At 48.1% G+C, this 25,909-nt stretch overlaps 1 protein-coding gene across 2 annotated transcripts in view; it reads right to left on the bottom strand.

Annotated features, from left to right (window-relative positions):
* The window catches only part of RHNO1 (RAD9-HUS1-RAD1 interacting nuclear orphan 1), a 45,689-nt gene that overhangs the window by 16,054 nt on the left and 3,726 nt on the right, over positions 1 to 25,909 (bottom strand). For both annotated transcript variants that reach the window (XM_078673737.1, XM_078673738.1), the window contains one exon: positions 25,461 to 25,720. In XM_078673737.1, coding sequence (XP_078529863.1) covers positions 25,461 to 25,628 — 168 coding nt within the window. In that variant the 5' untranslated portion in view covers positions 25,629 to 25,720. The remainder of the gene's footprint in view (positions 1 to 25,460; positions 25,721 to 25,909) is intronic.

Here is a 25,909-nt window from a genome sequence, read left to right as displayed (position 1 = left end):
CTCCATTTCAGCACCAGCCTTTTCCTTTGCCAAAACACACCACAGGTAGAGATTCCCTATGGTGGAGACCCTCAGATACCCTTAGGGTGAGGGATTGCTTAGTGGACCATGAGATAGGGGGTAACCATGCCAGTGCTGGTACTTCCTTATATGGCCACTCATGCAATATAGGCTTACCTGGCAAGGATAGCCTTATCTCCTTTCGTTTGGGGGGGGGGGGGGGGTTATGTAGGAAGGTAGATCCCTGACTATGGTTGCCCCCAACTTTTTGCCTGGTGTTTTGCTGGTTTTCTGACTTAGTTGACCTGGGGCCCTGCTATTCAGGACCCCAGGCCTACTGCTCTCTCTGTAAAATGGATTCCATGTACCCTAGGTACATATCTAATTGGATACCGAGTCACCTTATAAGTCCCTGTACAGTGTACCTTAGGTACCCAGGGCATAGGTGTACCCAGGGCCTACCAGGGGCTGCAGCATGTATTATGCCACCCCTGGCTGGCCATCCAAATCTGACACAACTGGCTGCACGACAGCTGGGGCAAGGTGGTGTAATCACCCTTTGCTTTAGATATAGTATACCTATATCTAACCCTAAAATGGACACACAGATCTCCCATCAGTCACTCCTATGGCAGGCCTTGACAATCCTGAAGGCAGAGTGCTTGGAATCGTGTGAGATAGTGCTCTGGCATGAGCTGAGCCTGTCTGCGGCTTTCGGGATCCATCCCTTAGCCGTTTCCATGATATCGCATACCATATACTCTTAAATGCATTATAATCCTCGCGGTTATATGCCAACTCTGGTATCGCTTTATCAAAACATGTCGAATAAGGTGTCATACGAATTGGAATACTAACCCCTCGCCAATTCTGGCGACGGGGTTAGCATTCCACCCTTCTAGAGGGACACGACATGTATGTAACCTGTAACCCCGGTTAAAGTCAGACAGAGCCTTAGCTCCACAAAATGGATGCTGCCACCGAGACACAAGTCTGCCCTCCTGCTGCTGGGAGTCCTCCCAGCCCAGGAGGCAAGGACAAAGGGTTTCCTGCCAGGGGCGGTGCCAGCACCGTCCCAGACAGGATTTTGTGTATCCTAGGTAGGCAGGGCTTTAGAGGAAGGTGACTGCAAGTGGCACCCCGGTGCTCACTGTGCATAGGCCGGCTGAAACCAGTTCCAGGGGCACTCCAGCCCCTGGCCTGGGGAAAGCCCGCCAAACCTAGTCCCACCCATAGGGCAGGACTTAGTCGCGTGCCAGCCCCTTTTTGCAGGATAAAGGTAGGACCTGGCCCCCTTCCAAATCAGATCATCTTTGAATCCTGAAACTACTTTCCACGAAAGGAACTCAAGACTCTTCCCAAGATTCTCCCTTGTGACTCTGGAGTAGTCACCCTGCAGCAGCAGGCACCAATCAAGCATCGCGGTTTATTGCTAGTCTCTCCTCCGGATCAAGACTGCTCCAGCACGACGAGAACCGGCTTCCCTGGCACCTCTGACCTCAACCTACATCATCAGCCCAGCTGTGATCCGTGGGTGTGACGAGACCTCGAGGGACCGGCCATCTTCAGAACTGCACGACGCTTGTCCAGCACGACTCCCGAGTGACCCTCGACTGAGTGCTTTGGGGTAAGAGAAGCCCCGACCCTGAGCAGCTCCAGCACCGAAGTTCAGCCCCCCTGCATCCACGAGATCTGCGTGGGGCCCTTCTGCTCTTTGCTGCCAACCGCGTTGTCCAGGTCGCTTGCCCGTTGGCTAGTGGCCCCCTCACGACGCTCCACGACGACAACCACTGCTGGTCTGGTTGCTCCAGACTAGCCCTTGCTCCCCTCCAAAAGAGGAGCACCCTGGACCCTCCTGGTCCACTCAAGACGCCATTTTAGGTCCACCGCGTGGGCCTTGCATTTGCCAATACTTGTTGCCCAATCCTGGGTCCAGCGACGTCGACAGCAAGAACCTTCGTGGGACAGCTCGCACCTCCATCCTGGTCGCCGACAACGCCTCCTGGTCCGAGAGACTGCAGAGCCCAGCAGCGCCCACTCACCTGGCTGAGGTGACTTCGTCCGGTGCCATCCTGGTGCCCACTCAAATCACTGGCTAGTGATTCAGAACTTGGTCCCCTCTGCTTACCGGTTTCTTCTTCCCTGATCCAGGCTTGGATCACTCCGAACTTTCTTCACTGGCCGCCTGCCAGCAACTCTTTCTTCAGGCTCCTGGATCTTCAACAAGGGTTTCCGACGCAACTTCAACCCTATGCAGCCGCAGCCCCTGGGCTAGGTAACCTGAGTACTCCGGTGCTCCAGCATAGTCCAACACCCTAAGTGTTCTGATCCACTCTTGTTTTCGACCCACCTAGTCGGGTTCGCCCGAGAACAGTAACTTTGCAACTGCTAGCCTCCATAGACTTTTTCCCGCCTTACGCGTGAGAGTTCCCACTCTGCACACGACGTCCACAGGCCTCCTGCAACTAATCCAAGTGTTTAGCATTGTAGGACTAGCGTTTCTAAAGTCCATGAGAATAGTTACTTACCTGCTAGTAGATCGCATTCCACTTTTGTAATATATGGTTTTTCGTGCCCCTAGGGCATTTGTGTAAATTGTGCGACTTAAAGTATTTTCTTAAGAGTTTTGTTGTGTGCTTAGCTCCCTGACTCATAAAGAGTTCAGGGTAGTCTTGTTATAAATAAATATCTGTTTATTTTCATAACAACTTGTGTGGTGTCCTTTCACTTGGTGTTCAAGGGGTAATGTGATGGTAAAACAGCTGGCTTAACACGCCCTCTAGAGTCTTAGCCTTAGACTGCTCGTATCCATGCTACTAGGATAGCTGGTCTATCAGGTTGACTTACAACCAATCATCAATAAGGGTTGTTTGGACTGATACATAGTGTTCACTAGAATAGTGAGCACTGCATATCAGGCCAACTTCTCACAGTGTGCCTACTGCTTACAGGAAGGGCCATTGGCAGGATGAATGCCCTAATTTACAGGCCAAACAACGGTGGCGAGAGGAAGGGATAATTCATTCACAAGGAGTACAAACAGAAGTGGTGCAAACACACTTCTCAGACTAAGACTTAGATGCAGAAATGAAGGAAGCAGAGTAGAGAACAGATGCAGGAGAGGGCAGATTTTGATGAAAGAGCAGAACAGATTGAGATGAAGCTAAACAGAGGGAGGTAGATTTAGCTAGGACGAGGACAGATTAGATGAAGGCTATGTGTTACATTTTGACTTTTTATTAAAATCATCAAGCTTAATGTATTGACAAACTGCTTTAGCTAAGGCTTATTTGTTTGGCTTTGGATTCTATGAGAGAATTTGCTAATAATAATCATTGATGTAGCTCTATGCTATTTTCATTCTTGCTTTATTTTGATACTCTTCATAAGTTCTGATTGACAACATCTGTGTCTTATTTATTAGAATAGGTAATCTTTTCTTTATGGAACGTACTGTGTGCAAATTATGCTGAGTTTTTGCACTAACTTTATTTTTCCATTATCAATTTCTGATACCTGATTTATATCTGACTAATGAATAACTCAAAACAAAATACTCATCAACTCTCATTAGTAACTACAATATATATTTGCATTTGATTACTTGCCTGTGTTTATGAAACAGTTTTTATGGTCAAAATATGACAGCAAAGATTCATGCGCTATAAGCATACAGACAGAAGCTTTTACAATGACGACTACTAACATTTGATTATAATACCTTTAAATACCCTCCCATAGGGCAGTCTAGAAAGGGCAGAAGGTGGTTCATTAACAAGTTAATAAAGATGACCCCTATGTTACTGTACAGCAAGGAGGAGAAAACATGAGTTCCTGGAAGATACTGGTGCTGTCCCGGGGTGGCTAGTGTAGCGCTTGGGATGGAGCTGCCCCTATATAGGGAAGGGGAGTGGACAGGCCTGACCCTGATTTCACTTGGGGATAGAGAGATGGTCCCAGTGACGCCCTTACCATCGAATTCTGCTAAGTACCAGCAGAGGATGTAGGTCAATGGGGAGGAGGTGGATGCTCTGAGGGACACAGGTGCCAGCATGACCACCGTAGTGAGGCGGCTGGTGTCACCTGAGCAGGTAGTACCCGATGTGTTCCATCCGGCCGTGTTGGCTGACGTCAGTATGAGCTACTATCCCGTGGCTCAGGTTCCCTTTGAGTGGGGAGGAGTTCAAGGCCCGTTGAGAGTTGCGATAAGCCCTGCCTTGCCTGTGGACTGTCTGCTGGGTAACGACCTAGAACATACCGCCTGGAAGGAAGTGGAGTTTAAAGCTCCCACTGAGATGCTGTGGTTACCAGGGTGGACTTGCGTGGTCACGCAGTCCATGGCTGCCCGGCAAGAAGCTCAACCTGGGTTGGAGCCTGAGACAACGGCCCAACCCAATGCTGGTCCTGAAAAGGAGAATGGAGTGGAGGGCACACCCAGTGTTATTGATGGGGATCCCACGGAGGTACCCCCGGAGTCCGTGGAGGTGGATGTTGTTCCCGTGGGAGACTTGCCGACACTTGCTGAGTGGCATGTGGAAGGAGGGCCTACCCGGGAGGAATTCTGTCGGGCGCAGAAGGAGTGCCCCACGCTTGAAGGCATGCGACGACAGGCCGAAGCCCAAGCGACCGATCAGGAGACCGGCAGTTTTCATGTGTACTGGGAGGATGGCCTCCTTTACAGTGAGCCTCTTCCTGACCTTCTGGCAGCCCAGGAGAAGGATGGTTCAGTGGAGGGAGTTGTCCTCTCCCCATCCTTGTCCCCAGAGCAACAGAGGGACTGCCGCCAGGTATTGGAGCAGCACGCCTCGTTCTCCCTCACGCCTGGAATTACACATCTGTGTACCCATGATGTGGACCAGGGGACAGTCCGCCAGTAAAAACCAAGTCTTACGGGCTGTCCGATAAAGTGAAGAACAGCATCCAGGGTGAGGTGGCCAAAATGCTGGAGGTGATCGAACTCTCCAGCAGCCCGTGGGCTAGTCCGGTCGTGCTGGTGCCAAAAGCGGCTCCACCGGGCACCACACCAGAACTTCGGTTCTGTGTGGACTATCGGGGATTGAACTCTGTCACCAAGACAGATGCTCACCCGATCCCACGGGCAGATGAGCTGATTGACATGCTGGGAGCAGCCAAGTACCTCAGCACCATCGACTTGACATCAGGGTACTGGCAGATTGCCATGGCTGATGGAGCAGAGGAGAAGACAGCGTTCCCCACCCCCGAGGGCCACTTCCAATTCAGAGTGATGCCCTTCGGGCTCTAAAATGCTCCGGCCACTTTCCAGCGGTTGGTGAACCAGGTGCTGTCTGGCCTGGAGTCCTTCTCAGCAGCGTACCTGGATGACATAGCTGTCTTCAGTAGCACCTGGGAGGACCATCTGCAGCATCTCCAGGAGGTGCTGCAGGCTCTGCAACACGCTGGCCTCACCATCAAGGCTAGCAAGTGCCAGATTGGACAGGGATCTGTCGTGTACCTGGGACACCTGGTGGGCGGGGGTAAGGTGCGACCCCTCCAGGCCAAGATCGAGACCATCATGGCCTGGGAGCCCCCCAAGACCCAAACTGAGGTTCGAGCCTTCCTTGGCCTCACTGGATACTACCGCAGGTTCGTCAAGGGATATGGTACCATCGTAGCCCCCTTGACGTCCAAAAAGCAGCCACGCAAGGTGATCTGGACGGCTGCTTGTCAAGATGCATTTGAAACACTGAAGCGTGCGATGTGCACCGCTCCGGTGCTGGCCACTCCTGACTTCCAGAAAGAATTCATCATGCAGACAGATGCCTTAGAGCACGGCGTAGGCGCTGTGCTTTCGCAACTCAACAACGACGGCCAAGACCAACCTGTGGCCTTTATCTCCTGAAGACTCCTCCCTTGGGAACGGCGATGGAGTACCATCGAGCGAGAAGCCTTCGCTGTGGTCTGGGCTTTGAAGAAGTTGAGGCCATACCTCTTTGGCTCTTACTTCCTGATTCAAACCGACCACCGACCCCTTCGCTGGCTCATGCAAATGAGAGGCGAAAACCCCAAGTTGCTAAGGTGGTCTATTTCCCTACAGGGGATGGACTTCAGGGTGGAACATCGGACCGGAGTTGACCACGCCAATGCTGACGGTCTCTCCCGGTTTTTCCGCCTTAGTGACGAGAACTCCCTAGAGGTTGGGTAGCTCTCCCCACTTTCAGCTGGGGGGGGGGGGGGAAACACAGGAAAGACCTGTCAGCCCTAGGGTGGTCTTTCCCTTTTTTTTTCTTTCACCCTTGCCTGATTTTTTCCTCCTACTTTTTGTTGGCCTTAGGTCTCTGGGCACCTTCCTGTTGTTTCCCCAATGTTAAGGTGCAGGTGTTCTCTCCCCCCAACATGGCTGCCACTGACCCCTGCTATTGCAGCGTGGTCTTTGTAAACGCACTCTAGTAGGCAGGACGTGGCTGGAACCCTTAAACAATGTTGCGATGCCAGCCTGCCCATAGCTAGAATGAGGGAAGCTCCTGGAACGTTCTAGAACAGGGGAGGTGACACCAACTGCCACTGCAACTGCCAACTGTCGCTATATAAGGAAAGGGAGGGAAACTTTCCAGTCAGTTGGGGCATCACTGACCTGGGGGACCCACGCAGGAGATTTAGGCGGTAGGGCCTAGTCAGGGACTTATGCCACTGGGAGTGACAGGGCTTAGGTGCTGCCTTCCAAGTAGGGTGAGGTACCCTGATATAGCCCACTGATCTGGCCCGGTTGGAGGGGAACCCAGGGACCATCTTCAGTGACCATTTGAGGAAACTTGACAAGTCTTCAACTCAAACCCCCACCCCCTCTTAAGAAACAACCCATCAAGGGCGCAGGACCATCTAGCGCCAAGAAGACTCCTTGCCTGTACTACAAAGGACTGCTGAAGGACCCCCCCCAGGTACAGACCTGTGTTCACTCCCCCCCCCCCCCAACCTGGGCTTCTGTGCTGTCCTCCCTGTCCTGTGTGAACTGCCTGAATGGACTGTGCTGCCTATCCAGCGCTCCCCTGCTGTGGCTCCTGTAGAGCTCTGCACTGCTTAGACCGGCTGTGGTCCCGAGAACTGCTGGGTGCAAGCTAGTGCTGTAATTGTGGCCCGGAGCGTGGCCTCCACGAGGTGTCTACTTTCCCCCCCCACTGTGCCTGTGAGAAGTACCGAAGCGCTAGAGACCTTCCAGCCCTGAAGCGCTAGATCTACGAAGCGCTTTATCTGCCCAGCGCTGCTCAACTCCACGCCCCAGCGCCGAGGCTTCCTAGCGCTTTGCCACCCACCAGCGCCGTGTGTGAACTCACTATGGGGCCCGGCACCACGTCAACGAAGGGCCGCCGACATCCCCGGGGCCTCTGCGTCCCCCACAAGTGTCTTGCTGTTGGTTGTTTCCCCTCCGGCGACCCCCGGCATCGCGAGAGGGCCTCCGCTTCAGGAATTCCTGTCAGGCCACGGGCGCCCCGTAGGCCGTGCTAGGCCCTGAAAGCATCTCCTCAGCTCATGTGACGGGGGCGTCGTCACCAATTCCGCCCCCGCTGCGCTCTCATTGGGCCCTGTCATCGCGCCCCGCAGGCCGCGCTGCCATTGGCGGCTGCAGGCGCGCCTCTGTTGAGCCTCGCCCCGATTGGTCCCTGGGCCGGGAAGCCACGAGAGGCCCGGGAACAGCCTGTTGGGACCCCGGAAGGCTCGGAGAAAGAGCCAGGGCCCCTACCTGTCAGCGCCGGCCCCCCGAAGGCCGCAGGAGGTCTCTTCACCCTCTGCAGCTGCTCCGCAAGGGGGCGTGGGCCCGAAGAGTAAAGGTAAAACCCTGGGGGAGGGCGGAGGACCGGAGTAGACGCGGGGTCTCCCAGGAGGGAACAGAGGCCCCCGGAGCTGCCCCTCCCCTCGGGGAAACTGTTGTTGGGCCCCGTTGGGCCCTAAAAGGCCCATACGAATACTGTAGACTGGGCAAGAGCCTCATGAAGCATTGAGTAACTTTGAGACAGAGGGGGCTACAGCCGGCCAGAGAAACGTTTTACATTTAAAGAAGATGTTTGACCTCTAATAAATGTTTTACATTGTGAGAAGTGTTATATTCTCATTTAGTGCACCGGTTATTCCTGCAGCTAGGAAACGTTACGGCTGAGTAAGACAGCGTTTCTCCTTCTAATGAAATGTACAAGAAGTTAATGCTGTAGTGAATCTGTAATTGCCCTAATGATTTGGCAGCCGTGGTTTCAGCTCTAGGTGTGTGGCATTGATGATGAAATGTCCTGTGCTCCCCTCATGAAATGTACTGTTGAAATGGTTATTTACCTGTAGAGATGGTTATTGGTGCTTGCTGCAATGATATCTGAATGCCTTTATAAAGAATTTCTTGCAGGTGCTGAGTAAGAACAAGACTATTACAAAGCTTATGGTTATCTAATATGTAATATTTATTCAGTACAGTATTTATTGCCGAGTGATGAAGCACATGTATTTTTAGAGGGAGCTAATAAGTTATTGATACTGTGAATTTTTGATTACCTTGATTCTAATCTTATATAAAAGCTTATTAATTTGAATCAAACGTAACTGGTGTGGTCTAACTTCTTGCATGCACTTATTGTCTCAGTGGATGCGTGTGTTGTATAGTCACTTAACACCTGAGCTTTCGGGTGCCTACCTGCTCGTGCCAGGCTACCCCCGGGGAACTGGTGATCCAGTGGTATACTGCCAATAAAATTCTACGTGGTCATCCATGACCTTTACGTGACCCGAACTTCAAAGTCTTATAAACACAAATCCCAAATTCCAATTGAATATTGTCACTCACATTATCTTTGGTAGAGTGTTTAAAATCAATAATAATTCAAATTTAAAAAAGGCGTTTTTTCTATGGTCGTAATGCCTGTCAGAGGATGGCTGTGTGATCTTTCGACCTTGGTCCACCCTGACAATCCACTCGGTATTGCCAAACTGCCTCTATGCTTTTTAAGTCTCGCCAGTGCATGCACTGCTCTGGTGAGACTTTTAGTAAGTGGGCTTCAGAAAATCCTACAACTGTGGCCTAGAGCTTGCTGTTACGCGCGCGGGCGCACGCTTACGAGCACAGGCGCCATCTCGCGGGCACCTTACAGCCGCAATCACTTTTACTTTCGTGGCCACATCACTTTCACGGGCGCGCGGCCAATGCTTTTTCTTTTGTTTTTACTTTTAGTGCGCCTGACTCTTCTCGGCAGCTTGGTGATATGCATTCAGCCCTTAATCAGGCATCTACACACCCTGGCGTCGGCCTCACTGTCCAGACCCCTAATTCAACCACCGTGGACTAGAGCTTGCGCTCCAGCTTTTAACAGTACTTCTGGAATGTTGTCTTCTTTTGAATACATAAGGTTTGGTGACATGCACTGTGAAGCTCTACGTTAAAAGAGGATATTTTTTCGTAATTCATTCAGGTTTCATCATACATAGGGGAGGTTCCTTTTAGGTCTCGCTAGACGTACGCAAAAGCTTCGCTTTCGCACGCAAAAGCTTCGCTTTTGCGTACGTCTAGCGAGACAACTAATGTAATCACTTTCAGGGGAATGTAGACAGCAGACTGTCACGAGCGTCTCCTGCCGGAGATTCTACCTCGTGAGCGCGCACGTCGCCGTCCCTCATATTCCCATGCAAAGAAAGGCACACTGAACACACACATGCAGGCAAGAAGGCACACACACACAGGAGCGCACCTACACACATACAAAGCCCCCCCACACCCCCCCCGCCGACGCATACATAGAAGTCCCCCCCCCCCCCACCTGCCGCCGCATACATAGAAGGGCCCCCCCTCCCCCTGGCCGCCGCATACATATAAGCCCCCCCTCCCCCGCCGCATACATAGAAGTTCCCCCCCCCACCGCCGTATACATAAAAGTGCCCCCCCAGGTGCCGCATACATGCAAGCGCCCCCCCCCCACTATACATGCAAGCGCCCCCCCCCCCTTACCGTGATTCTAAGGTCCTGCAGCCTCCGCGGGGCTCTCCCTCGGGCATGAGCCCCGCGTCACCAGCACTGCTTTCCCGTGGGCGCGTGCGCGGGCTTCCGAAGACGGAAGTCCCGCCCCAAGGAAGGTTTCGCTTTCGGAGCTGGTTTTGCTGGGAAGAGGGGGGAAGGAGCCAGGTGCTGGCCCCGCTTTGGCACACTGCAATTTTGTCAGCTCGGGGATCGAAAGCAGGTTAGGACAACTTGTTTTATTTACACGCATTTGAAGTACATGAAACAGAGTGCGAGCGGAGCACACAGATGTAAAACAAAAACCACACGGAATGTCCAATCACAGATATACGTAACATCGTACCTACAACAAGTCAGCACTATTGCTTTGTCAATGGTTGATGTTGCATCAGCTGAAAAAGCAGTAACTATGGCTTTGACTAGACTACATTGCTCTGCGATCTGACGCAGGGGGTGGGGGGCAAGCACGTCACACACTCACTGCGTGCAGTTCCTGTGGTAGAGGGATCGAGATGCGGGTTACCAAGCGTCTCTGCAGTCAGGATGGGACCCCGAACCCAGATACCGCTCTGGGCTTTTAAACTACCAGCAGGCTGCAAAGTTCACGTGGGTCTGAGACGCAGGAATTGCGGTCGGCGCCTTAATCCTCAAAGCTACCGAAATGTATAAGAAACCTGTGTCCACGCAATGGGCCCGGCCGCCACACCGTCTAACATGTGGTCAAATTCCTCTCACACTGCTTCCACACCCGAATGACCCGCAGCATCTTCCCACCGCAAGACAGGGTAGCCGGGTCAGCTGCTCCGCTACGGCAAGGGAACCACACGGTGCCCACGCCCTCCACCCATGCTCTCCACCCGCTCCCCGAGGGCCTCGGCCCTCGAACCGGCAATCCTGTAGGTAAGGGGGGGTGCACAGTCTCGCAAAAAAACTTTCCATAGGCTCCACTAGCGGCCATATTGGAACAGATGCTGCATTTCCCTGCTTGAAACCCAGGCAAGCTCCGGACCCATTGCGCCAGAGAGGGGCATGCCAGCGCCCTAAGGCACACGCTACTAGATTATATGGCCCGGCCTCACTCTCGGAGCCAACATTATACCGCTTGCACATGCCCAATCTCGATCCCGTGCGCCGCCGTGCTCTGGTCTTGATTGTAATAAAGTGTGGCCTATCTTGTGTAATATGGTCCTCATGTAAAGTGCTCTGGTGCCTTTGGGCAAAGTTTGTTGCATATAAAACTGCACACAAATCCCATGTAAAGTTACCCAAACATCACAGCGATGCGAAGCATAATAACGGCACACAGTATTATATAAATCCCTGTTGCCATTACAAAGCACCTATGATGTAAGATAATCTGGTTGTGGTGTGTCATGTACATGCATCACCACTTGCACCGTCCATCTCCCTTGTCTGAGTTATGGTGTTTGATGTGTTTGTGTGTCTCTGTGTCCTCTGTCGGCCTGTTTGGGCTTCGGTGCATTCCTCTGTGCAGAGTACCCTTCCCAATATGGAAAGCAACATGTTTAGCCAAGGCGAAGAAAGGCGATACTACTGACGTCATGCCACCTCCCAACAGGAAAGAGTTCTCACCTGAAGCAGCTGATCCCGCTTCTGACGGAATCTGGGCCTGGTGGACAGCACTACGAGGCAATATAAACGTTACTTTCATCCACCTCTGTGGCATGTATTTATTTTACGTTATTTCCAGCACTTTTCCATATATACCTAAAAACAGATATTCTTTATAGTTTTTCATTGCAGTGCCTTTAGAAATTCGTAAACTCGCGTGCTTGTTGCTTTCACATCCTGCGCTTGCAGCGCTCATTAATGGTTGATTTTCATATGGATTATTTAAAATCGTTTCCACAACTTTGATCTCCTGGGATCGTACCAAAGGCTGGAAACTCTCGCCAAACATGCCCGGCACCGGTGCACATGGGCCGCCCCGCCCCGGCCACCAGGTGAAGCGGATGCCTCTTGGGTCCGCCCGAGATCAGCAGCGATCGCTTGATCTGCACCGAAGCAGGAGGAAGCCCCGTGCTCCAGTCCCCGTACTGCAACAATGCTCTTCTCGGCGAGAGATGTAGCGCTGCTCCTTTTAGGTAAGTTATGAGGCGCTAAATCTGGGTCGTTGGTGTATGTGTGTGTGCGCATTTGTGTAAGGGCTGACCCCATACCCGTCCCAGTGCAGCGCACTTAGGGTCCTGAGCCGCTCCCTGCTCGGACCAGCCCTTAATAACAGTACTGGGTAGGTTATCATCGTTTAGGGTGTCCAGTATGCAAGGACGGAAATATACCCTTCCCCCACTCCCCGGCTGCTGTTTAAATGATAAAATACAGCAATATTCAGTGCAATATTCAGGGCCCGTGGCCCTCCAGGTCTTTGGCTCGGTGCCACTGCACCTGCTGCAACAATGGAAGCACCGCCTCTGCATGTCATCCATATTGAGACGATAAAATGCAGAGATGGAAACCCTTGACCTGCAAATTAGCGAAGGAGCGCTGCAACTCACCCCAACCCACTGTGCCACAATGTGTTTTTCTGTGCATTCTCGAGGCCTTCTAGGTGCCACCTAAAGAATTCAGTATCCGTGGCTGATGGCCAGCTTTAGCACCCGGTGCGACAGTCATTTTCAGTGCCCCCACACCCAGGACTTCCTGTTTGGATTCCCTCACTACCGCGAGGCAAAAGTGCCCCTCATCTCTCCAGTCATAAGTTATTGCTAAACACCCAAGGTCAGCACCCTGTGCGGCCGCACCGGTCGCACTGCCCTAAAGATGGCCCTGTGTGGCTGTGATGAGCTGTGTATAATCACATTGCAGTGCTAAGAAATAATGGTAGTGGTGACCCAGAATGTCATTTAAAATCACATATCACAGTGCTGTTGGTGCTTCCGCCTTTCAGTGTGTACATCCAAGGGTGTGCACCATTCGAGGACCTGCCTTCGTGTGTGTGCAGAGATCTCAGGGGCATTATTTCCAGTATCAGTACATAATATTATTATTGGTTTTGAATTTGCCTCACATTGTTAACACAGGTCCACAAGTACCAGAATGCATGTGTAAAACAACAGTACGAAATGGGCTATTCACGAGTACCATGGAAATAGCAGAAGAATCCTTCCTTTTTGTTCAGAGAAAAGAGAGGGATAAAGTGGTGTCTCTCATTACTCATATTCCTGGAAATCCTTTGCGGTTACAACATTGTGTGCTGCCTTGGATTGTGACTTTGTTTATTTTTGTTTAAACTTCTTTATTAATTTTAAGATAGACATATCACACATAAAAATGGCATACATTCCATAAACCCTACATAGGCTACAAGTTCAGTTTTACACATCTCGCAAATTCATTAAATCCATCTTCCATTTTAAGACAAACCAAGCATTTGCAATGCAATAGGTCTGGCATTACTGAATGTTTGAGTTATTGGTGTTGCATTATTATTAGCAATGCCAATAGCTCAAACTTTTATAATGCGAGACCTATTGCATTGCAAATGCTTGTTGGAAATAGGAGTTTAAACTGTTGAGTTTTAGGATGCCTGTGCTGTGTTACCCGTTTACATCTTTATGTAGTAATAGGGTTGTTTCGGTCTTTTTTTTTTTACAGAACGCTGGCTTGTTTTCCGGCATTACAATCTAAGATGGCATTGGCCATGCAGTGGAGCAAGACCAAGAGCCATTGATCAATTAGGGCTTCTTCCACACTTTACTCACCATTTCAGTCACACAAACAAACCCAGACACGACTTGTTCGCCAAAGCCTTTATGGTTAAATCCAACACAGACCATTAAAGGCTCAGACCGGTGAGTTCCGGAGTTCGCTCTAGGGATTAATTAGTGATTTCTTAGTATACACATCTTGGTTTTATTATAGTTGTTGCTGTTCTTGCTGCCTGATTTTGCTTGATAAGTTGTTTTTTTGTCTCATCTTATTGGCAATCTATGGCTGGTGAATCTGGCTTTGATAATTGCATTTATTGTCATTCTACCATAACCAGTGCAAATATCATTTCCAGTTTTTTTGCACGGTCATAAACACCTCCCAAACAAAAAAAACACCGGCCCAGCGTCCTTAATTGTCTGCTTTTCATTCCAGCCTAAGCTCTCTTGGAAATCTGCCAGTGTGCCTGCCCTGGCTTCTCTTGAGATGGGATTTTAGGGGGGGAATTGTCTTGTTCTTTCTGTTGCAAAGGGCCCACCCATCTAGCTCAGCAAAAATGTTGCTGGAGATCTTGGATGTGTTTGTGTATCCCGTAGTGTGCATTTGTAGGTGTGTAGCAGTGCTGCGATCACCTTTCTGGTTTTCTCTGCGCCTCATTGAGGAGGTATGTTGAAGGCCAGTGTCTGCCGGCCACCTCTCGTGCGCTTGGCACAGCCTGACCTGGATGGCCTCTAATCTTGCTGGAGAAGTTATTTTCGTCCCTGCATGTATTATTCGCTTTAAACTCCTTTCAGGGGATTTACGTTGGTGCCTCTGGTTACAGAGTGCGTCCGCAGTTTACTACATGGGTGATTGCTGGCGTTCTGTGTAGAAACGCGCGCATTCTATGGCAGATCGTTAGTAAAGGTTTACGGTGTTTGGGTCGGGGGATGGAGGGTGTACACTATAGTTCAAGCTCCAGCCCAATCATTTCATAATTGCTGTTCATGTGCTATACAGCATGGTGCCAGCATATCCCCTTTCGCCAATCTCAGAGCACTGGTCCAAGACCAGGAGACTGGAATTAAAGTGTCTGCTGCGTGGTTAGCCTCTACCTCCAACTTGGTTCAGGCTGGCAGAGGGCAACGAAATAGAAAAACCAAACTATCAGACCTTTGTCCAACGGTGAAAAGGAAAAGCACCTCATTGGTTAATGTGCAATTGTCTGAAAAGCGATGCAGACCCACAAACCTCCTGATCTTTTTCCATGGACTTTTTCGTTTCTCTCTTGATTGGGCAATGGCGCCTTTAATACAAACAAGGCAAACCGGAGGCGTATGTGCATGTGACTGTGCTCGGTTTGTGCTAATATTCCCTCTTGTATGATGACGTGGTGTGGGATTGTGCTGCTGATTGGATCAGACTTTGCTCTGGTGCTGTGTTGTGGTGAGATGCTTCTGTCTAGTGTACGCTGTTAGAGTGAGGCCATTTGTAGGTGAAATTGAAACAGTGGCGTGTTGTGTTATTGTTGGGCTTAGTTTGCTTTGAATGTCCGTGGATGCCCAGCTATGGGTTATCGGAGATGTCTCGGTTGCATGTGGTAATGATTGTTCAAAATGTATTAATTAAGGGTTGTGTGTTCATTTTACATTTAAACGGAGAGTAGTCATATGAGAAATAGATCTCCAAAACCCTAGATGCCTTTCTTTTACATGAGTGTTGTTGGGTGGTGCTCTCCGGTGGTGAATAGTCAACCTTGGTTGTCCTGTAAGCGAAAAACTCAAGGAGATACAGTGCAGTCTTCACTTACACAAATCCTACAACTAGATCGGCTCAAGGCATTAATAAACAATGAACAAATTTATATTAAGATACTTTTAATTTTAGTGAGAGAATTCACAGAAGGAAAAACCAGCATGTGTGGGTATCTTACAGATAAAAGTGATTTTATTCACATCTTCAACCTTTAGTATGGAATTGTAGTACTGTCCTGATCTCGGCATTTTCTTTGCAGAATTGGTAGGGTGGTGTTTTAAAAAACAAAAGCGAGTGGGAGGTGGGTGTCCACATACGTTGGGCATCCTGTTAGAGGGTACTAGGCCCACCCTGGCAGTGTCGGCAATCAGAGCAGCCAGCTGTAGCTCCATGATTGGTACAGACCAAATGAGGGAAAACAAGAATGGGTTCTTTATCCGTCAATACTAGATACTAGTCATGGGTCGTTGGCATGCCCGAGGGACGTGCATGTCCCACACAATGAGAAAAAAGCTGGTCCTCAACGAGAAATGCAGAGCCCGAGAGGGATGAGTGATGGAGGTTAAAAGGAAATGGATGGAGAGCCACTGCATGTTTTATGGTCCAAGTGGTATATGGAAAAATGGTTGGGAATCCCTGGTCTCGCTTGACGGACACATTCGATGAAGTGTGTTTCAGTGATAATGCATGCTGTTTAAGGGTAATCTTTGCAGTTTATTCCTACACTGCGATCGCAACTATTTGGAAATAAATAAAATGGTGTTCAGAAATGTGCTGTTGCATGATACTGTGGGGAAAGGGGTGATAGACGCCTATCTCGATTCAGGGACCTTATGAAAACAATCTTCTCTCGGATGAATTATTACATGCTCCAGCAGTACCTCACAGAGACGGAGGACCTGGGGTTTCACCAGACTGTAGACTGGTCACAGAGTTTGGGCCAGAAATAATGGAAGATTTTTCCCTTTCCAGTGACACGGGGTTGTAATCTCCGAGCCTAGATACACTGAGCTACCTCTGCAAACTCAAATAGGAGCAGAGGCTAAAAGCTGGAACTTTAAATTCACTTTCTACAAGCACTTGTTCTTGGTTATCGTTCAACTATTGGTCATGGGTGGCTTCCTAACAGTTAGACTAGTATCACTGCATTGCAAAATTTAAAACATGAGCCAGGAAGGGCGCTGTTTAAACCCCCTGGCCTTGTATTCCATTAACCCGACACCCCTGCAGGAACTTTCAGTGCTGGACATTTGTTTCATGGGATAGGGCTAGTGTTTCTGTAGTTTGCTGTTGTCAACTTAAGTACTGGCAGTGTTGGGAGGCAGAACATTTTCGCACTTTGTGTGCATTTATTGTTTTAGCTTCCCTGTATTGTTTGTTTTAAGATTTTCTGAAATGCCAAAGCAGAAATGTAAGTTTTGATGGAAGAAGTTTATTTTCATCTGCAAGGGTGCAAATGAACAGTGTTCGGGGGAGATTTTCCAGCACTACTCTCTAGGATCTTTCACTTCCATGCTTGTTGGTCTATGGAAGCTGTCCTATTCATCCCCAGGTCTAGGCCCCTGTTTACATACGAGCCATGCAGTCAGGTAGGTCTTCTAAGATTGTACTAAGATCTTTATTAAATCTTCTATTGTTGAGGCAGGGTATGAAACCACTTTCATCCACATAAGATTATGGGTTTTACACTGATCTATTGGACGCAGTTACTAATGTAGACTGGAAAGTCGGTATGGCACTAAGAGCGTCAGATTTTCTGATGCTGATTTTAGAGCTGTGAGAAAGTGGCTCTATATATACTGGACCAGAATAAGGTACAGTGTGTATAGAGTCCACAAAACCCAGAGGTATAACAGAGGTTAAAGCCAGGTGTGGCCTTACTCTCTAAAGTAGTAGCTTGGTCGAGCAGTAAGGCAGTACCAGAGGACAGTGTAAAGCATTTGTTGTACACCCTCAGTCAGCAAAAGGTTTCACACACGCAAAGACTGATCTCCAGGCCAATTGTTTTTATATCAAAGATATAGTTGTTTTATTCTTAGAACTAACAGGTATCAAAATATACTGTTCTCAATATGAGCGGTCTCAGATGAGTACTTTGCAGAAAGGCAATAAACTTTGTAAACACCATAGGTACAGGGGTTGCAGTAGGCAACACAATTCTACACACAATTTAGCATTGAGCTCAATGGGTTTATCTATATAAACACAGTTGATTACTTTGTAGATTACTTTGGTAGTTCCAGGACTGGATCCTAGATTCAGTCCTGGGGTCTAAGCTGAAAACAATTTAGTAAAAACGTTTTAGTTATTGCAGTGATTTTTCAGGAATATAAAGCTATTTAAAAAGTTCACACTTAGAAACTTTATAACAGAAATCTGGCAATGTTATCCAATGGGAGAAAATTCAGGTTGCAGGTAAAGTACGATCTCGTTACTTTTGTAATCCAGTACAGGGATCCTAGGTCCAGCGCTGGGGTCTCAACTTAAAACAGGTAAGTAATTACGTTTCAGTATTTCGTATGATTTTTAAAGAATATTTCAAATTTTCAAAAGTAGACAGAAGAAATTTCCTAGAAAAGCAGACAATGGATTCCTATGGAGAAAACACAGGCTAAGGGCAAACCCGGTTCAGATTACTTTTGTGGTTCAATACTGGGCTACAAGGTACAGTACTGGCTTCTCTCCTGATCACAGGTGAGTACTTCGGAATTCGTTACTCGGCTGATTTTATAGGAATATTTTAAGTTTTCAAAAGTTGGTACGTAGAAGATTTTTCGAGTCAAACCAGTCAATGTTATCTAATGGTAGTTAAGTGAGTTACCGGTTTCCAGGGGAGTACTAGGCTGGTGAAGTTAAGGTTCTGGGCATAGACTCAGGGGTACCCCAGGGTCAGGTAGGTACAGTTAGTTCACCCTCAGCGGCACAGGGGCAGACGCAGAGGTAGTTAGGCCCAATGTTATCCAATGGGGGGCAGGGGGCCTCCGGTTGGTGGCTGCTGGCTGAATCGTTTTGGCCACTATAGGAGTGGCAGGGTATGCTCAGACATGAGTCCCTTGCTCACTGCACCATCAGGATTCAAGCAAGCCGGGCCGAAGACTGCTGCAATGCCAGAAACCGGTCCCCGGAAGCTGGTTTCCTTTCCAGTAAAGAATTGGCTTGGTAGTTTGGTCTGCCCTGTTCCCATGATGCACTGGGCCAGGGACAGACTAATTTGCATATAGCCAGGTTCTGAACTGGGATGGTGCAGTGAGCTAAAAAACGGTGATGGATCAAGCCCTGATCTTTTGACTGGGTACGAGTGTTCTGTTTAATTCAGATGCTCTGTCCATCACCACCCCCTTTTCTGAATTGTTTTGGCCACTATAGGACTGGCAGGGTATGCTCAGACATGAGTCCCTTGCTCACTGCACCATCAGGATTCAAGCAAGCCGGGCCGAAGACGGCTGCAATGCCAGAAACCGGTCCCCGGAAGCTTGTTTCCTTTCCAGTAAAGAATTGGCTTGGTAGTTTGGTCTACCCTGTTCCCATGATGCACTGGGCCAGGGACAGACTAATTTGCATGTAGCCAGGTTCTGAACTGGGATGGTGCAGTGAGCTAAAAAACGGTGATGGATCAAGCCCTGATCTTTTGACTGGGTACGAGTGTTCTGTTTAATTCAGATGCTTTGTCCATCACCACCCCCTTTTCTGAATCACGCGGCTGTGGGAGCGGGGCTCCTGGTCACTTGCTCAGGGCAAATGGGGAAGTAGGATAGGGCAAAGGTGGCATGGCCAGTGGCACTCGGGCGGCTGGTTGCAGGGTGCTTTCGAGCCATCTGGCGCTCAATGTTATTCAATGGGAAAGGTAACAAACGAAGAAAGGATGCAGGCTCGGGGACGGAGACTCTTCAGGGGCAACCACCACGTCGAGAGGTAAGTTGGGATCTTGGTGCACAGGTAGGTACCCCAAAGGAAGGCACAGGGGTGTCTTTAGGTGTCGGGAAAGCTTACCCTTAGCTGGTCGCGGTTGGAGGGGCCCCTCGTTCTGAGTCTGTAGGCGTCGTCTGGTTCGTCGAGGAGGGCCTTTGGGCACTAGACTTTGGGTCCCAGTCGCCGAGGGGACGTCCTCCTGGTCTTGGATCCCTTGGGCACGGGCCGGGCGCATGCAGAGTGGGCTGGTCCGGAGCTCCCTGGCTGGCACCAGGGTTGTTGTTGCAGCAGAGCCTCTGCTGATGGGAGTCCCAGTCTTTAAGAGGGTTAAAGCAGGCAGGTCCTCCGAGTGTCCCAAAGTTGCTGTCCGCTGGAGTCTCCGGGGCTTAGGCAGGAGCAGGTTCCAGGATCGACAGGCCGGTAGGGCTGGGGCAAAGTTAGTTGTGGTAGTCCTGTTAGCAGCTGCACGGCGGGTCTTCTTCCTCTTGATCTTCTTTTCGTATCGGGATCTGAGGAAGGAAGGTTCAGGGTGCCCCTAAATACAAAATTTAGAGGCGTTACAGGTCGGGCAAGGGCAGGGACCAATAGGCCCCTGTCCTGGGGTGGGTACATCCCCTAGCCTGCTCCTCTCCTATGGGAGGGGGGCAGGAGCCTAGCTGTGATTGGGCAGGGCTCCCCATCTTCAAGATGGCCGGAGCCCGGGGTCGAACTTCACCTCGCCTCTCCCACCTGAGGGGTGGGGTTGGCACAGGCTGGCACCCCCCCCCCCCCCTCCTGACGTAGGGTTTCCCGCCAGAGTGGGGGTTAGAACCGGTGGGGGCCAGTTGATTGAGTGCAGCAAATGGTCTGGAGAAGCTCACAGAGGCGGCATGCCTCTGAAGCTTCCCCCTGCCCATCCTGGGGGAGGTGACTTAGTACCTCGCCCAGGATGTGCATTGTTGCAGGCCCAGGAGAGCGGGGGGCTCTCCACCCAGGGTCCAGCAACATGTCTGCTATGTGGAAGCCTCTGAAGCCACTCAGCCCAGACGTGGATTGTAGGTTAGGTTTTCAGGGGGGCATCTCTAAGAAGCCCTCTAGTGCATTTTACATTAAATCCCACACTGGCATCAGTGCGGGTTTAATGTTCTGAGAAGTTTGGTACCAAACTTGTCAGTCTTCAGTATAGCCATTATGGTGCTGTGGAGTTCGTAATGACAAACTCCCAGCACCATAGACTCTTAATGGCATCACTGCACTTACAGTGCCCAGGAATGGCCCTGGGTACTGTAGGGGGCTCATGCACCTGTGCCCAGACCTCTGGCATAGGGCACCCAGCTAGAGGGGTGAATGAAGTATGCCAGGGCAGTGGGTTCTGTGGGCATGGCACACAGGGATGTATGCCACGTCGACTCTTTGTTTAGTTCTGCACTTAGACACTCAGCCTGCAAAGGCAGGGTGTGGGTGTCAGGGTACAGGGCCCCTAAGGGTGGAACAATAAGTGCTGCAGCCCTCAGGGGTCTCCTCTGGTCACCATGCCCTGGGTACAATTTTCTAGGGGCTGACAGGTGGCCAGAGATGCCAATTGGGTTTTAGTTTCAACACAGTTTTAGGTAAGGAACACAGGCCCTGGGTACCTGGTTGGCAGGAGCCCAGGGCACACTCAGTCAAAGCACATCAGCCGTTCAGAAAAAAGTGGGGGCATACCAATGCAAGAAAGATGGCACTTTCTCACAAGAGCCCATGCTTAATCTCTTCCTGGTTACAGTGATCATTCAGATGTGCATCAGTGCTCATCTATGGGTTGTGTAGCTTTGTGTTTCAAGAGATAAAATAATAGTATGATCAATTGCTTCTTGATTTTAGGTGGTTTATTTCTACTAAATCCAGGTTTTTGGTACAGGGTGAGAGAAGCACCTCCCTCTAAAAGTACCAGCTGTAGGGAAGTTGAGCAGGCTTTTGTCATATCAGTCTCAAACAGGACAGTTGGCTTAGGTAAAATCTATTCATCTGGGTTTTAGCATCTGCTCTCTATCTAGGGTTCCTTGAGTTATGAGGCAAGGTAGGACTAAATTATGTGGCAAGAAAAGGCAACTTATTCGGTGTAATGCAGCACATTTTGTGTTCGTATTACTAAGTTATTTTAACATTTTTACACATGGTAATATTGTCTGGCTAAAGATTGCTAGCACTACTTTAACACCCAAACACATCAATAAGCAATTGAAAGATGTTTAGTCAATCTTTGCAATGAGTTATCCATTACGCAGGAACACGTCGCCACATTTCTTATTATTTATAATCCTTTTGAGCTAGACATTTTTTTGTTGCTAAAATCTGCAGATAATGCAGCACATGATAGATTATGTGTCAGATATTGCACATTAATAATTATGTGAAAGATGCTGTGGCTGCTGAATCACATAATTCCAGTGGCCCAGTCTATAGCCTTTATGAGGCAGTGTCATCCTGCTTCTTTGTGAATTTCTGGCTACTCTGCAGTAACATGGTTTTTCCAGAGCTCAGAGAGGCTGACACTGCATCTGCTAGGTGCAATGCAACACTCTACTTATCGCTAGAGGAGTAGGAACTAGCAGATTGGTTCGGCATCAGATTCAGAACCAATGGTGCCTGCGGCCCTTCTTAAATTTGAACTTGCTTAACATTGATGGTGAAGAAGATATGGGGATGAGGGCATGGAGTCAAGTTCTTTCGCCTATTGTAGTACTTGAAAGTAGAATGCAGCCAATACCTTTTTCAGCAACATTACCTAGGTGGGTATCCAGGCACCATTGAGTTTCTTAAAATGCTAGTTCTCCACCATGTAAACCTTGTCAGTTCATTATGTACCCATCGGCGTTTAGTACTCTTCAAGGTTCATTTAGGTTAAGGTACTGATCACCTGGCCAACAATTCACAGATTTTACTATTCAGGTATTTTTCTGGTTTGTATTGCCATCTTAGGTATTTTGCTACACACTGGAGTACAAGGAAAAGCCACCACCAGGAATCCAATGCTGATTGGAACAGCCTGTTGGCTCTTTCCCTCTGAATAATTGATGCATTCTTCCATACACAGGGTTAGTTCTTACACATAGCCTTAATTATCCTAGCAGGTGGCAGAATTACTCTCTTCGTCTTCTCTTGCCCATATCTGTCATGGAACCCTTTATGGACCCCACAAATGATGGCCAATGAAGCCCCTTGAAGAGAGCATTGCCAAGCCTGATGAAAATGTTTTTTTAGCTACCAATATCTTTTATCATCATCGTTCCTGTGCATTCGTAGAGGGTAATGTGAGGTTAGTTCGAAGTATCCTAAAAATAGTCCTTTTGCAATAAGCATTGAGAAACTCTAGCTTCTCCGTCGAAGCCCCAGTATAAAATACTCCTGAGCACTGTTCTTGCAAATGGAGATCCAGGCTTTGGTGCATGGTTTTGCAGAGCTAGATGTTTTATTTTGGTAATCTTGGAAAACAGCAAATAATGGCTAATGCACGATTGCTCGAAATCTGTCAGTGTAAGTTAAGGGCATCCCCCAGCAAGAGAAAAGTCCTTGCCTTCTTTATCCTGAAATTTTCAAACCCTGCGAGAACTAAGGATATGAAATATAACCAGTGGGAGATGTTCTAAATAAATCTTGCAGGTTCATCTTTGAAGGTAATGAGGTTACAGGGTAAATGCTTTTAACCCTGAAACAACACACTGTTCTCTTGATCGATGTTTGTTTGTGTTCAAGTATTGTCCAGGGTACCAGAAGTGAAGGATAATGAACCAGAAGACTGTTCTTCTCTCTTAGCACAAATGAAGCCTCCAAGCTGCTGAGGTGATGCAACGGGTCAATTTTTTTTCATTTTTCATTTTGACACATATTCAGTGGCTATTATTGGGCGGTTTTAAGTACAAGGAAGACATATTTCCTCCTACACCTAATACAACAAGCATTGGCATAGCCAATAGATCTCGCCTTTGTGACCTTATAAGCATTTCGTTATTCAGCACAATATCCTTACTGCAAAAACATTAACTGTTGCATGGCTAAACACTTAAGGTCCCAAAGGCGCGAACTAATGGCTATGCCAATGCTTGTTCAATATTGCTGTGTGGCTTTGTTGCAGGTAACCAAATACACCGGTCATTAACTTCTGATCGTATTCACGCTCTGCCGGTTGTGCGTTATGTGCCTCCGTTCTCAAATTATGTGGAACAATTGGAGAACGGAGGCATGTAACGCACAACCGCCTGTTGGGTAAACTTCACGGATGACCACGTAGAATTTTAATCAGGAGTATACCACTGGAGGGAAATAGGACCCTACCATTTGGACGTTGAGCTAAGAGACGACTTGTTGAAGGATCTCAATATACCTTTATTTGAGAAACTGAAATAAAATGTGTTTGTCCTGAAGGAGGCGAGGAACTACTAAAATCTCGCCGAAACGCCACGTCAGTTTTTCTGTTTATATAATATTTGTATTTTGTGTTTTTTTTGTATCTTTCTTTATTTGAAATTTACCTTTAGATACAATATTACAGATATAGATAGAGATGTAATTGGTAATGACATCACTGTGATATATATTTTTAATCATTGGGTTTTTAGGTGTCTCTTGTTCACACCAATAGTGTTTTTAATAAAATAATTGGAATGGAAGCACATTAATGTTTATTGTCCTTTAAGGATTTGCTTGTTTGGAATCACTGTTATAATATCTCAACTACCTCAACACTGAATATTTTCTCTCAATTCCTTGTATTAATTATAGAAGTTATTGCTTGCTTATATCTATGTTAAGTGCCTATACCACATGATCCGTATCTGAAGAAGGTTATAATATTTACTTGCATATCTATCACAGTTACAATCATTCTAGTTGAAAAGGGATTTCTTTGTTTTTGAAGAGTCAATTAAGCCTCGAGGCAACTCTCAAAAAAGCTGGTACTAAAAAGGTATCAATTCTCAAATTATTTTCAACCAAATAGTGGATCCTTAACTTCTCTACTTATTTGGGGATATACCGTATACAGATCACAGCTATCCTTGCTTTCTCACAAAAGAGAACCTCGAAAATGTGGTTTGGCTGTCCCACCTTCTCTCTAAAACACACTCACTTAGATGGGTATGGGAACATTCACTTCATTATTTTCAAATCTTTTGTCAGCCGGTGCTTTTCAACAAAGGTTTACCCTACAAATTGTCTTTAAAGTTGCAAATTTCATTTTCTACTATCTGAAAAGCAAGTGGGAGTTCCACGCCTTATAGTTACTGCTCCAGTGTTTTGTGCATCAATATCAAATGTAATATTGTGCTCCTCTGAATCAGGTCGGCTGCAGTAACTGATTTTTTAGTTGTAAAACAGCATTCTTCCTTGGAGTTCTCCCTCCAGCCACCATGCCTGCAAGACATTCCATTCTTTGCTGCCCCAACCAGCGTGGAGCACCACCACTCCTACTTTTCTACGCATTACTCTCCTGGTTGAGGATCCAAGCCAAAGTCTCCAAGTACCGCCAGTACTACTTTGGCCAACTTTTTTTTCTTTTTTTACTTTCGTAATACTCCTAGAGTTGCACACAAGAGCTAGGGTAACATGCTCAGGTACCCAGCCAAGGACTTCCCTTTCTTAAGGTCTAAAAACCCGGCAAGCTACACTAGTTGCAAACCCATCTCAACACATTAGTTACATGTTTTCTGAAGGCTCCCATGCGCTGAAGCAGCGCATGGGTTGTTTGGAACGTAGTGCCTTTCTTAAATATTTGAACCACAATAAGACTCAAACCCCATCAAAAAAAAAAAATCAATGAGGACAGGCCCCCAACCCTATTGATATTAAAGTGTGAGAACAGCATGTGCTTGCACACTAAAGTTGGAGTTAGTTGCAAAGGGATCCTCAGCTTTTGGTCAACTAAACCCATCAACATGGCACCAGTGCTTATCACTGGCACAATATGACCTGGACAAACACCTTTAAAATATGTTGGATATAGCAGTCATCCAGTAATGAAGACACTTGACCAATAAAACACAGGGGTAGAAAAGAGTTGGGAGATCTAAAGAGTTAATACCTCTCCAGTCACATAAATGTACTAATCAGTCAGGCAAGCTTCCACCATAAAGATCAAATGAAAGGCAATAAAAGCAGACACGTGTACAAAGCAATCCAAGATCCCGGAACCCAATTTTTCTGCATTCCTTAAATTAGCTTAGTACAGAAACACTCTTTTACATACCCAGGATGTTGAAGTGCTTTGGTCAAGAGGTTTGGCAGGAACATATCGAGGGTTCTCTGCTTTCTGTAAGGGCGATCCATACTGATGAATGGGACCATGCAATGGGTTTTCGATGAACGGTAGCTGGGGTTTGCGTGGGTTGCTAATAGATTTCTTCCTACGAGGCATCAGCACTCAAAAGACCAGCAGATGAAACCCACATGATGCCTGCTAGCAGATCCTGTACCAGATGGCATTTCAGAGGAGGATAGATTTCAGATCTTAAAAAATAAAAGAGGAAAAAGTAAATTTTTCAACCACAAAACTTCCAGTTGGCAAAAAAAGCATTCCGAGTATTCACACTGCACATACATTTAGCCTATTTCAACAATACTTAATATGACAATACCAATCAAGGCTCCTCCACCGCGTATGAGTTTCTGAGCTTATCATGTATCCATTTTTACAAA

This window comes from Lissotriton helveticus, chromosome 1_1 (genome assembly GCF_964261635.1).
Source record: "Lissotriton helveticus chromosome 1_1, aLisHel1.1, whole genome shotgun sequence".
NCBI lineage: Eukaryota > Metazoa > Chordata > Amphibia > Caudata > Salamandridae > Lissotriton > Lissotriton helveticus.
This window is presented reverse-complemented; position numbering and strand designations above follow the sequence as displayed.